At 45.2% G+C, this 13,865-nt stretch overlaps 4 protein-coding genes across 4 annotated transcripts; 1 reads left to right on the top strand and 3 right to left on the bottom strand.

Annotated features, from left to right (window-relative positions):
- Window positions 1-6,703: 6,703 nt before the first annotated feature.
- N7503_006536 (uncharacterized protein) lies at window positions 6,704-7,276 on the bottom strand (the record flags this gene model as incomplete). The annotated part of the gene is made up of 2 exons (XM_057066083.1): window positions 6,704-7,079; window positions 7,131-7,276. The coding sequence occupies 2 exons, from the start codon at window positions 7,274-7,276 to the stop codon at window positions 6,704-6,706; spliced, it is 522 nt and encodes a 173-aa protein (XP_056921552.1).
- A 564-nt stretch (window positions 7,277-7,840) lies between these two features.
- N7503_006535 (uncharacterized protein) lies at window positions 7,841-9,232 on the top strand (the record flags this gene model as incomplete). The annotated part of the gene is made up of 4 exons (XM_057066082.1): window positions 7,841-8,022; window positions 8,074-8,399; window positions 8,464-8,804; window positions 8,861-9,232. The coding sequence occupies 4 exons, from the start codon at window positions 7,841-7,843 to the stop codon at window positions 9,230-9,232; spliced, it is 1,221 nt and encodes a 406-aa protein (XP_056921551.1).
- Window positions 9,233-9,341: 109 nt separating this feature from the next.
- On the bottom strand, window positions 9,342-9,905 carry N7503_006534 (uncharacterized protein; the record flags this gene model as incomplete). Its single annotated transcript, XM_057066081.1, has 1 exon — window positions 9,342-9,905. One exon carries the CDS (start codon window positions 9,903-9,905, stop codon window positions 9,342-9,344), a length of 564 nt encoding a protein of 187 aa, XP_056921550.1.
- Window positions 9,906-10,328: 423 nt separating this feature from the next.
- N7503_006533 (uncharacterized protein) lies at window positions 10,329-10,712 on the bottom strand (the record flags this gene model as incomplete). Its single annotated transcript, XM_057066080.1, is given in 2 exon segments — window positions 10,329-10,581; window positions 10,594-10,712. 2 exon segments carry the CDS (start codon window positions 10,710-10,712, stop codon window positions 10,329-10,331), a joined length of 372 nt encoding a protein of 123 aa, XP_056921549.1.
- Between the last annotated feature and the right edge of the window lie 3,153 nt (window positions 10,713-13,865).

Raw genomic sequence — 13,865 nt, 5'->3', positions numbered from 1 at the left:
GATCTCTAAGCCTTTAGCAAGGTTAAGCCAATGGAATGCAAGGAGATTAAGTATCGCCTCTTCTAGGCCCAGAGCCAGGCATATCTTCCAAACGTATAGAGCAACCAGGTTATAACCAAAAAAGCAGCAACAAGGCCATACAGCTCAGGTATAGAAAGTCTAGAGAGTTGCTATAAAAGCCTTAACAGATTTTGCAATATAGTATCTAGCAACGGCGGGTAAGCCGAAATATTATACTAAATAACATAAAGTGCTACCTAGTAATCTATTTAAGGTCCTCATATCGGTTAAATAATTGAATTTTTGGAAAGACTAGTGCGGTAGATAAATGTTTTTGAGGGTTTAAAGTGCATATTCCGCTCCAAATATTTAAGACCGGCTTATTTCCTCATTAAAGTGATGGATATATCGAGTCACAGTCATAACTTTTTAATGTCAAGCAGCCGAGACTCTACAACGGTCATCCTCTTGTGGCTAGACCTAGTATTAGTTATTAGTCCTTCTTAATAATGATTTCTAAGCATAAGCGAGCTACGAGCCAATTAAATCATAATCATAAGGACATAACTCGGGGGTTTGAGCCAGAATTTCGAGAGTCGTCGATTTAAGGACATTTTTTGAAGCCTCTTTAAAGACAGAAGTTAGCAGGCACATAATTATAAGCTAACGGCCTGATTCCCAAACTCTGACTAATTTTATCTAACAGTAATACGTTCCTGAGTACTATTGAGGCTTATCCTAGGTCAGGGAAATTTCACTACCAGCCCTCACAATTTTAGGAACTTTTGGACACCTTGCTTACTCGCACACCCATTACTAGGGCCTATGACTACATAAAAGATGACTCTTCGTATAAGTCTCCCATCATAAGAAGAACGTTAGACCAATTTTAGAACTTTCCTAGCGACCAAATGCTTACTCCTGAATCCACGTTGCTTTATATTACGGTTAGAGCAAGAGTAAAGGTCCCTTCTACTATAAGTGCGAATTCTTTTTGTCTTTCTCGGGCACTTGTGATGACATACTATATAAAAAATACTCAAGATAAAGTGCGACTCATAGATACAAGTCGTTGATTTGCCCTAAACCGATTGTCTTTTTATTCTTAAAGGTCGTTCTATTGCCATAAAACAGCACGATAACCACCGCCAATCACTTTCTAGTCATTACTAGCGTTTCAGCTCCACCTAAGATGTTCGCTATTCCAATCTCGTATTTCAATGCTGTATCGCAAACAGTATAATTACAGACTTAAAAGATTTTTTTTTTGGTCGAATACCGAATACCACCAGTAATTCCGTGCATATATTATTAGCCTACCGGAAACCATGTCTATCTACTATAGCATGCACTATGCCCTGCTCTTATATATAAAGGCGGGCCCACGTATTTTGTCACTTACTAAAGTCCTTGAGACTACCTCGTTAAGATCAAAATGGTTATCCTGCTAGATAACATCGACCTAAAGCGGTCGGGTGAGATTTTAGAGCGGCAGATGGTGTTTAAACTTTTATTCTAAATGCTTCCAAAAAGCTAAAGGAAATATCTCTAGGCGCGGAACCAAAGAGATATAAGCACCTTTCATATGATGAGAATAGAGGCTCTCATTAGAGCAAAATAGTTTAGCTGGTTATTCATGTAGCTATATCATATAGCCTTATTGACTAGTACGAACTTTATATTATAGTCGGTCCCTAGGAATCGGTGGCTTTAAGCCACTTTGATATAAGGCTAATCAGTATCTTCCTTTAACTACGTATAGTATATGTACATATTGCATTCATCATTAAAAACCTTACTGTTATTCCTAGCATACTACAGTATACAGTCTATATTCGTAGTTTTCTAACTGCGCACTGTTGAGATCGAGCCGGAGTAAAGCAGGTCTTTACTTACGACTTTCGGTCAACACCGCTACAATGCTTTAAAGTATTCCTTAACCGCCTTCTCCTATTATTTAGAAATGATATTTAATATCTCGGTATAAGTAACAGACATAATCCCAATCTAATATACCAAAAGTTTTATGGCCCTCCAAAGAAGCCCCTAATACCTAGATAGATTAACCATACTAGGCATGCTATTTATATAGATAGCCATTCTATTTCCTAACCAGGCAATGTGAAGCATGACTTAGCAATCCAATACTTAGGTTTGAGTTAAAGTATTAGCTGCCACTAAGTAGACAAATTTCATCCTTGCCGAGCCTATGCCGCATTCGCAACCTCTAACCACCACTTTGCAAGGGATAAAATCTTAGACGGCCTACTTCGTTTCGCATTTCTAATCGAGCTCGTTAATCACCTGCCATATGAAATCGCATTGGCCAGGACAGCCAGGGGTGCCACGGTGCAGCTATCCCAGTCTTGAAGAATGTCCATTACATTCTGCCGGGTCGGGTCTGGTCAAAGCCTCCCTCGAGATTATAGAAGCGAGCAAGTTACTCATCTTATCGGTGCTTCAGATGGTCCTCTTCGTGGCAGACCTAAGCATTCACAGCCCGCAGGTCTTAGTTCATATTCTCAATGCGTTCGCTCTCAAGGTTTTTTGTGGCACATGATTCCCACATACGTCGAAAAATCCCAAGCAGGCGTGCGCCCTAGGAAGCAAGCTTTGGGTCTTCTTTTTCCAACCGCTACAGGGTTTCAATAACTAGTCCGAAATGGCTTCGCAGCCCGAGGCACGATGCCTCTCTCGTCTCGAGCAATCTAGAAGATTAAGTCAGAAAGTAAATTTTTGATTGCCGGTTTATTCTACCAGTAAGTATTCCCGTGGTGGCATTCCACTCTCAGCCGGACATAGCGTAGCCAGCGGCGTATTGGACGTCCTGCCGGGCACTTATATCTATGCTGGCAACTCCACCATGTTAGACTTATCCATGACTATAGAGAGCTTGGATCTATCGGAAATATGGCTGCCTTTTATAGTTGAAGTTGACAGACAAGGTGGTAGAATATAGCATATTGCGCAAGTTTCGCTTATTTCAAGTCAACGCCCGTCGAGTAGGAGTGTCTGAAATTTCACGTTGCCGCACTATAAGGGTACCGAAAAACTTTGAAAACCCCAGAAAAGAGAGGCCACGTGTCTTCCATTTTTATGCGGGTTAATACGCGCTGTCGAACCAGACGTTAAAGCGTCAATCATTCGTTGCGCGCTAAATACTTTGAATCCTCCTACTTCTAGTAGGTGAGTCCCTATCCCAAAGTGGACGCTCTAGATTTTACGTAGCCTGATGGTTATTAAGAAAATAACAATCTTACCCATCACACGACCGCACTTAGATTATAGCATTCAGTCCAGAATCACGTCGGAAAGAATAGACTTAATCAGGACTCAAGTAGATTTACACATAATGACTTTCCTTACATTCTACGCTAGCTATACTTTATCGCTATAAACAAGCTTCCAAATAATAGACATGGTAAGCGCACTTAGTGCGGCTAGATAGTATAACAAGCCTTTCAGCCTACAAACAGACATATAGTGCATAAACACGCGAGTGGTTTTAAAGTGATATAGTATACATCCACGGGATTATGCACAAGGTCCATCAACTAACGTAACCCGATCATGGTTATTTACCGTAATATTCACCGACCTTGCCGTCTCGTTTCATAAAAGGGCGCATATTAAGAGTTCCCTAGGCTCGACCCCAGAAAGCGGAATAGATCAAGTACTATCATAATATCATGAATCGGTTGGTTCTATACGAAACACGGTAAGATTCACTGATTTCGATTTGGCAGGGCAGCTTACTTAAATAACATCATCTGCATCATCCGCCGAAAAATCAATCCACTCATTGACTGCTTTTTGGTCTTATAATAAACCATCTATCCATCTATCCACGATGTCCAAATGCCAGTAGCCTTTTGGGAGCCTCAAATGTGTATTCCCCTTGACTATGGAGTAGATTTTCCGTTCAATGGCGCGATGGGTACGGCGGAAGCCGCGACGAAAAAGCAAACAGCGTATCGCTCTGGAACAGATTTGCCGGGAAGAAAAATAGACCGCGATTATCACCTCCTCGTTTGACCATCGGGGCTCCTTTGGCATTTTGCAATCAAAGATTCTTCGTTGGGAAATGGCTCTAGAGCTCATAAATTGTAATATACGGCGTACCCTTGGCGGGAAAGGGCCTTTGAAGTGATAATTTACGGCCCAGTCGACAGCCAAATTAGCGAAGTTAATCTCTCGGCGAAACAGGCTCTTCAAAAGGCGAGAAGTACTCATTGCATAGACTTCGGCTGTGCGTGTAAAAGACTGAGCGGGCTGCTTCAACGGGTTGTTTCAACAAAGACTTCTGCAAAGCCGAGTCTCCCATCAGGGATACGGTTCTTAAACAAAATTTTAAGTAGGTTGCGGCTTCAGAAGTATATCATGAACTCATCAAATGACATTTTACTGAGGAACTCGGTGAGAACAGTCCTACTGAAAGAACACAACAATTGACAGTGGTCCTCGTCAAAATATCCTTAGGTGTATCTATATTTCCCCCTAAGCGACTCATATATATATGCAGAATGCGCAACGCGTTTTGGAAGCCCTGTGCCCTCTTACAACAGGTTGAAGTCGGCACATGCTGGTGCAATGGGCAAATGCTGATTTGCATTATCTACACATACGATACCGATCGCTACTTACGGCTGAGACTGTTTAAACATCACAAATTATGGTGCTGGTCGGTCATTGTCCACTATAAATACTTTTTCCTGCGGGCGGTTTAGATCGATAAACCCATGCGGGTCTTGGTGAGTCACCAGTTGGACCCACCAGGCGACGAATTCAACTCTCCATCGCGTTGTTTCAGGGCCGGAAGGGCGATCGTTTTCTTATTAAGGGTGCATAGATCGCGGTTCAATCATCTAGACTGAGGTCGCCATCAAGTCACTGACATGACTTTAGAGATACGGAAGGGTTAATAGGAAGAGTGAAGTAATAGGGTGGTGAAGAGTGTCCTCTTACTCATTCAGTGCCAGACTTCTACTCGCTATCAATTGGCACTACGAAGGTCACAGTAGTAGGCAGATGTGGCGATATCCTTTAACACAAACACTAACACTTCAAGAGAGAAGGTCATTATAGCTCTTTTGCAAATATAGTAGAATTCAAAAACAGTTTACCCCCCAGACACACAGGCTTTCTTTCCTAGCGCCCCACTCAGACTGCGCTAAACTGCATTAGGTTAAGAAACGTCCCCACCTTATTAATCTAATGTATTTCTGGTAGATCACAAAAGTTACCGTAATTACGGTTTCCGGCATAGGGCAACCCATACTTACCGAAATGGCCTCCGGCCAAAACTAAATTCGAAAATAGTTTACCCCCCCTGGGACAAACACGCTTTGTTTCTTGGCCCGTACCCGAGACCACACTAATCTATATTTAGGTAAGGCGTAAATAATTATTTCCTAATAATAGACCCTTTTTATTTCCAGAACAGCGACTTTTTGTAAAATACGGTACTTTACACTACTACCTCACTGCGCCTCCATACCCCGATTTCCATCCTTCACAATACCACTATCTAAGATCTACTAGAATTCCCACGCAATATGGCACTAAGACTATCCCCATCTAAACTACATCTCATTAGTGATATAATATAAAGCCAGTCTTTAACCCGTTCTCAAATGGCCGGGGCAGTAGAATGCAGCGAACAGACGATCAAAAATATCCGCAGAAACTTGTGACTATTTGGACACGTCCATGCTCCCCCAACCCGTGTCGGTTAGAGACGAAGCCTAACACCACCAATGGTAGAAGCGCTCTATGACTACTTGCTAGAAAAGCCAGGTCTATATCTTAAGGAGATGGCTATCTTTCTATAAGATGAATTCCAGATGCTAGTAACTACCTCGAGTATTCGGAGGGCCCTAGTGTCCCAAGGCTGGTCCAAAAAGACCGCCCAACAGAGTGCTAAAGAGTAGAGTGCCAAATTACGAGAAATTTATCTTCATAACCTCTCCAAGTTTGCATCGTACCACCTTATTTATGTTAATGAATCTAGATATGATAAACGAATCGGATTCCAACGGACAGGCTGGTCACCACTCAGTGTAGCACCACGACAGGTGTCACAATTCCACCACGACGAACGATATCAAATTCTGCCTACATATGCCCAGGACGGTATCGTGCTCTCTCGGGTCTTCCGCGGCTCAACGGACGCCACTATGTTCGAAGATTTCATCAGTCAGCTCCTTCGGCACTATAGAAGATGGCCGGAGCCAAGGTCTGTTCTAGTCATGGATAATACATCGTTTCACCACTCCAAGCGGATTACACAGATATATGCTGATGCGGGAGTCAAGCTGGTTTATTTGCCGCCGTACTCGCCGGACCTAAATCCAATTGAAGAATTCTTTGCCGAGCTTAAAGGCTTCATAAGACGCAGTTGGAGCTACTACGCAGAAGATCCCGACCGAGAATTCGGCTCCTTTCTCGAACGTTGTATCAATCAAGTTGGGGCGCGAGAAGCTAATGCTAGAGGCCATTTTCGACACGCAGGCTTGACTATTGAAGAGTCCGATAATTGAAATTATGCTTCTAGCGACGTCATTCATCACAGAAAATGAGGCACCTTGCATTGAGTCTGAACAACTGCTACCTAATTGTCCCATGGTCACATCTTCCTGCTATTCAGACAAAATTCCCAGTCAAACTAAACCACCGCCAGCAGATCCAGCAGCAAACAGCAGCCTCATCTAGAATCACCCCCGTGACTCCCACGATGGGCTGCAGTACCACGAGGGGGTACAGTTCCACGAGGGGGGCCAGTCTCACGAGAAGAAACGTCTGTACCCGTAGCACGGTTTTGAGTACTATCATTTCCACGATTTTCTCTACTGCTCCTTTCTCTTTCCTGTCTCCGCTGCTTCTTCTCCTTTCTCCTCATCTGCCTTCGTCTGTTTGAATCTTCATTGTCTGGTCGTGGAAGGAAGACCGAGCCGCCGCCAACCCGCCAATGAAGGATGTACCAGGTCCTTTGGCTGCGTAAAGACGGATTCGACAAGCGAACAGTGACATGTGGAACTGGGTTCGGGTCATGGGTACTTGTAGTGGGATGAAGGCCGTTGCTAAAATGATTTAGTAAAGAAAAGCTTTCAAAATGTCAGCCTATCACTTACAGAACATAAGCCTGGTCAAAATCAAGTACAGTTCCATCATGAATCGCGAATCGGCGGTTCCCGTTAATCCATTGTTGGAACTGATTATGATAAAGACGAGGAAAGTTTTGATCGCAGTCAGGATCATAAATGACTTGAACAGACATCGTGAGAAACAGCCCGGTGACGCTCAACAAGACATCCGTATGTATATGTGGTAAATAGCCAGGTATCTGAGGGACGTATTTGTGTTTAATTCTGGGGATGCGCCAGCAACATTATATGTTTGACATTGATCAACGGAGCCACCGACATGAAGCCGACAGCACCTAGGTGAGCGCTTAATCAAACAATAATTGTGTCATTAAAGCGCGCGACACCCACATTCTCTCGGGCTCGCGTTTCAAGTCAAACACTAGACAATTAGTTTCCTATTTTTGGAACATGGGGTGAATATCGTTGGACCGCAGGAATTGGTTCCAAAATGACTCAACATTCTAGTGTCGGAGTTATTTTGCGCGAACGGCTGTGACAAGCCCAAAGCGGTGTGCTATATATATCCAACCACCCAGGGTTCCAAGACACGGAGAGGTTAAGTTAGTTACCAGGTCGGGTTAGTCATCACGGCTTGGCAGGCAATAAATTATCTCCCGACGCATCACGACTTTTCTGATTGCGACGTTCGCCTCATCCCCAAGCGCCTCCCTGCACTCGTCGACCTTTATTCAAGGATGGATCTATCTATATTCTGCCAAAGCAACCTTCTGTACACACAGGAGTCATTATCAAGATACCAGCCTGGTGGATATCATCCAGTCAACCTTGGAGATACTTTTAAAGATGACCGTTACAAGATACATCACAAGTTAGGATGGGGTGGCTTTTCTACAGTATGGCTTGCGAAGGACAGAGAGTCAGTTTATCTTTGACTAGCCTCGCTTATTCCTAGCTAATCTCACGCCAGTCGCAATCAATGGGTCTCGTTGAAGATCATGACCGCAGATTCATCGGTATCGCGAGAGCTGCAAATTTTGAAATTTATGGAGAGACATTCTCGAGGAGCGCTCTCTTCAAATTATGTGGTTCAACTACTTGACGCCTTCATCCACGAAGGCCCTAACGGAGTCCACCAATGTCTTGTATTTGAATTACTTGGCCCTTCAGTTGATAAGGTCCTCTCAGACTACCATGAGAGCCACGACAAGCTCTGCTCGGAAACCGTACTCCGAATGTCTACGCAGCTTTTGAAAGCTGTCAAATTCATTCACAGTGCCGGCATGTGCCATGGAGGTGAGGGCACTTTTCCCTCTGCATTTATGCGCGAGTTGGTGCCATTGTACTCACTTCTTATTAGACATTAGTGGCCGAAACATCGCATTTAGTTGCACTCATTTGTGGAAACAGACTGAGGAGCAGCTTTTTGACGTTCTCGGATACCCGGAAGTTGAGCCGCTGACCCGGATTGACGGCACGCCTTTAGGAAATGGATTGCCGACTCAGCTGGTCAAAGCAGCAGAATGGGATGAGTGGATAGACGAGGACGACGAAGATATCAGGCTCTTTGATTTTGGAGAGGGCTTCCTTCAAGGACAGGAACCTAAAAAGCTGGCCCAGCCAGGGTCATTGAGGGCACCGGAGACGATTTTCACGGACAGTTTTGATTATCGGGTCGACCTATGGCGCACAGGTTGCATGGTACGTCAACATATCTTTCCTTGAAGGAGACATACTTACGGAGATATGAATTGTAGATTTATTCTTTCTTATTCACGACATGGCCATTCTGGTATCTTGGCGAGGATGATGTCCTCATTTTCCAAATGATTGGCTTTGTGGAGAGGTTGCCGACCGAATGGGAGTCTAAGTGGACATCAATGTTGATGAGGTCTAGCCATGATCTGGAGCTAGATGAAGGTAAACAAACTGATACACAAACAAACCTGTCGCTAATTTTGGTCAAAGATTACGAAACGTCGAAGCTTGAACGGAAGTTTGCTGGGTTGGTGCCTAATCCGACACTTAAGCCTCTACTTCATGTGATTCAAGGATTGATGCGATTTTTACCGTCTAGTCGCCTGACTGCAGAAGACGCACTTGATTTGCTTGGCAACGCTCAAGAATAATGAATGAATTCAATAGATCGCTCGTCTAACATTAAGAGCCGCGTCATCCAATACGGCAAATCATCCAACGCAAAACAAAAACGCCAATACCCAACGCCAACACGTTTTTCTATACCACTTCAATAACAGGTATCTCTTTCTTCACGTTTTCAACCCAGTCACGAATATTCTCCACAAAACTCCGGGCAATTCCGGGCTTGATCCCTTTGCCGACGAAGAATTCTGGGTTTTGATCCTTGTAAATGTGTTCAAGTTCAAAGCCATCTGACAGCGTTATGTGACACGCTTGTCGAAATCCAGCTTTGAGGGTATCATCGGTTACATTCGATGCAAGCCACTCACCGTATTCTTTAACAGCTACGTCTTTGAACCCGGGAATCTTCAATGGACCCACATCTCTCAGCCCCGCGGAGGCATCACGCGAGCTAGTGGCCAGTTCAGTGGGATGTGACGAGTGAACATTGATGTTGATGGGTGGGTACGGCGATCCATCCCTAAGAATGTTACCACCTTTACGCTTTTCTTTCTCTTGCCTCTGCTGCTCCTCTATGTAGAGCTCATCCCGGATTTCATCTGGAACGTCTTTGTGCGTCTCCAGGACACCACCTTTCTCCACGTAGGTGACCAAACGCCTGAGAGTTTGCGTTCGGAGCCGATAGTGCTTTTTCCCCATTAGATCCAGCCAGCAGTACGGGCCTAAGTGGCAAGCAGCCGAATCACATTTCATCAAGTCATAGACTCTGCGCCAAATTGATTGCTGGCCGCATGCATTTTCTTCAGCATCTAGCTAGGCATCTCGATTATTAAGCATCCTTCGTGTGACGGAAGATTTACCTCTCTTATCCCCTTTCCGTCCAGCAGATGGAGTAGTGCAATCCTCTACGTAGTTGAAACAGACCCTCAACGTGAGTCTCTTCCCACAACAGAAATGAGTCGACCACACCCGCAACTATTTCTCGATAGGAGCCCAAACAATTTCGGTCCTATTGAAGCGCTTAATCAGATCACGCTGGGAACGATCATTAACTGCCACAACAATCGCCGTGTCATCCACCCTGACCCTCTTGTTGCGGGAGATTTTCTCTTGAAGGATAGTTTATAACTTCTTTTCCAGGAACAACTGCCAGTAGGCGCTCGGGGCCAATACCAGGTCTTCTTCTGTGTCCCTTACCACGGCCTTATTATTGAGGGTAACACGCCATTCTATAAAGTAGTGGATACAGCTTGGTGGATACTCGTCGTAGATCTTATCCGCATCCCACTCAGATTCCTGGAGCAGAGGTATAGTATTTGGTTGAGGTCGGCCTCTGGTGTTGGGCTCATCTTCGAGCGAGATAGACGGTGAAGGACTACAGTCGGACTATGTAGCATAAGGGCTGCGGAAGTTTCCCGGGGTAGGGGCGTATTGTGAATCTTGTTCCCATAGTTCGAGCTCTTGGGGCTGAGACATGTAATCATCGTGGTATGGGCTACCGTTCATATCTACACACGATCAAGGCCCTAGAGGTCTATCAGCATAGGTGGCCCGTGCCAGCTGTGGGTAGACGCCCAACGATGAATAAAAGCGACGGAAGCGAGCAAGAGCCGTGGGAAGCATGAACGAGAACCATATTAGCCTACCGGGGTTAGTCTTCTACAGCAGTAGTACGGCTTTCGTCATGTAAGAGGTACTATAGATGAAGACGAAGACTACGGGGAAAAGGAAGAAAGGGAGTGGGCGTGGATCAAGCCAGATTGCCAGATCTCCCCCACCTCTTCTAGATCCCTTCCTAGAACTTTCCATGGGAGAATACGGTAATTTACAATGACCCATGGCCATTACAGTCTAATACGTTCTATACCACAATCCTCCTTGGCAGGCGTTGTTTTCATAGTAACCTTATATAGCCTAGCGTCGTTATAGGTACGGGCCGAGAAACAAAGCGTGTTTGTCCCAGGGGGGTAAACTGTTTTCGAATTTAGTTTTGGCCGGAGGCCACTTCGGTAAGTATGGGTTGCCCCATGCCGGAAACCGTAATTACGGTAACTTTTGTGATCTACCTGAAATACATCAGATTAATAAGGTGGGGACGTTTCTTGACCTAATGCAGTTTAGCGCAGTCTGAGTGGGGCGCTGGGAAAGAAAGCCTGTGTGTCTGGGGGGTAAACTGTTTTCGAATTCTACTGTACTTGCTTTGACATCTTGACACAGATAAATTTTGTGTATGCAGCCATTAAACTGGATGTATGTTGGGTTCCAAGCGGTGAAGACGACGGTTTAGCTTTCGTTTATCTACAAACCTAGGATGCAAACGCTCCTGGTATCATTTCAAGAACGCATGGTGCTTACAATCTCAGTACATGCTAAGAGAAGAGTCGTTGGTTTTTCACCGAGACACTTTTCCAACTGCAAGGCTTTCGCGCGTCGGAATGGAGGGAGTAGGGTTACATTGCTAAAAACTAATGAGAAGGGCTCCAGCCGACCATCAATATATGAATGCGGATATTCCAATCAGTCTTCTAGTCCATAGTACTCTCTTCTTGAGGTTCCACGGCATCTCTCGAGGCTCTCATTCAAGTATAAGCATTCCTGACCATGCTATTCAAAAACCGGATTGGCATGATTGTGGCAGCCGCTATCACGTCAGCACAAGCGGCCACTCTCCTTCTTCCTGGATTTCAAGGTCGTCAACTTGAAGCAAGGATTTTAACACAGGTATTTGGGGGAATAGATACATCACGTAAAGACGTGGCAAAAGACTGATCGGGTTCCAGAATGAAAATGTGACAACTTTGGTGGTGACCTGTCCCCAGTCTGTGGCGGCTTCCGCCTGCGGCATTTCTCAAGAAGGCATGACAGCCATTGTCGCGCGAGACTTTGCAGAATTGAGACATGCCAACAAAAGGAACAGGTTTGTCGAAAGTGCAGATTCCCCAATTATGCGAACTAACAGCACTATCTTAGTATCGCTTCGATATCCTGCGACGTTAGCGGAACAACATATGCATCCTGTCAAGCTCAGCAGACAATGTTCGTTCATGGCATCTTAGCACCGAAGGACCTCAACTGGATGGATATCCCGGTAGTCTCTGCAGAACCGAACTCAATCTTTGGTAACGAATCTCCAACATCCTCCCCCGATATGGAGACCTTCAAACGCCCTGCAACGATTCCGAAGATGACTGCATGTGCTGAAGTACCTATGACCAGGAATATGGCAACCATTTTTTCCAGAAGTTCTTGGCCATTTTGGAGTGTAACAGCTTCAGTTATAATGATTCTCATAGGATTCACGTTGCTCCTTGTTTGATATATTAGGAGCATCCCGATATTTCCTCGGTTGGCTCAATGAGCATGATGAATCTTGTGCGAAAATTTCGAGTTGCGCTTTATTAAGGGCAAAGTAAGAAGCATAAAAATTGCCCTATGCTCCATATTGACCAGGTCCGCGGTGATGGAACAGCGTCTTGGGATACATAATAGGCACTAATAGTAGCTCTAGTCCCTCCAAACGACAAGAAATGCGCCATACAGCACATGTCTAACTAGATTTATACAATCTGGAATGGCCTATATTCATTCTTGTCCCCTTGTTCGTGCCTCGTGTTTATCAAAGAATCTCATCCTAGGGCCTCTCATATGTAGTAGCTTTGGTATTTGGTCGCTGAGGAAAAGCTGTGCTTTTTCGGGGAGACGGTGTACTGATAAGACCCAAGCATCCACGGACCGTCACTAATTGGATCAAGAAGTATAGGAACACATTCGTTCTCCTGGCTAAGTACAGTACCCCGCTCCTAGCCCCTCATTTTAGCAGCGGATTAGCGCCTAAGTAATCTGAGGATAATCGATCTCACTTCATAAACAACGTTGAACGAGGTCTGTTACGTAGCTTATTCTTTTGCGATATGGAGCCCATCTCTTGAATCAAGCATCTATCGGTAGCCCGCATGTCTCTCGACTCTTCGGTCAGTGTGAGCTGGTTCGAAATGATCCGTGGCAGGGGCTCGTGTGTCGCCCAGAGCAGCCTATTGGAGAAGGAAAGAGGGCGATGGTGAGTCAGCGGAGGATTCCGCGGTCACGGGACAGACTTACCACGGGGAACTGTGCGCCGCGTTCTGCTAGGTCGGACTGGGGCCGGCAGTCTGCGGCAGCCACGGTCCGCTTGCTGTCCATGTAGCATTAATATTTAGGCCATGTATGTAGGGTGGCTTCTCTACCCTTCAAAGTCTGATTTGGTCACCGGAAATATCGGTGGGACTTTTCTGGCACAAAGAAATGCCCATTTCATAGCCAAGGCCACCGGCCGGTCATATATTTGAACTTGATTTTGCAAAGGATCCTCGCTCACGGGCACTAGTTGATGGTCCTTTTGTCTGGGTACCACCCTGTTCACCACCCTCTGTGCTCTTCCTCGTTTTGTACTCATGTCAGTGACTTGATGGCGACCTCAGTCTAGATGATTGAACCGTGACCTATGCACCCTCAATAAGACAATGATCGCCCTTCCGGCCCTGAAGCAACGCGGTGGAGAGTCAAATTCGTCGCCTGGTGGGTCCAAATGGTGACTCACCGAGACCCGCATGGGTTTATCGATCTAAACCGCCCGCAGGAAAAAGTATTTGTAGTGGACAATGATTGATCCACGACCGATAA

Source organism: Penicillium pulvis, assembly GCF_028828015.1.
Source record: "Penicillium pulvis strain IBT 33274 chromosome Unknown contig_3_segment0_segment0, whole genome shotgun sequence".
NCBI lineage: Eukaryota > Fungi > Ascomycota > Eurotiomycetes > Eurotiales > Aspergillaceae > Penicillium > Penicillium pulvis.
Note: the sequence above shows the minus strand (reverse complement) of the source record. Positions and strands in the feature narration are given on the sequence as shown.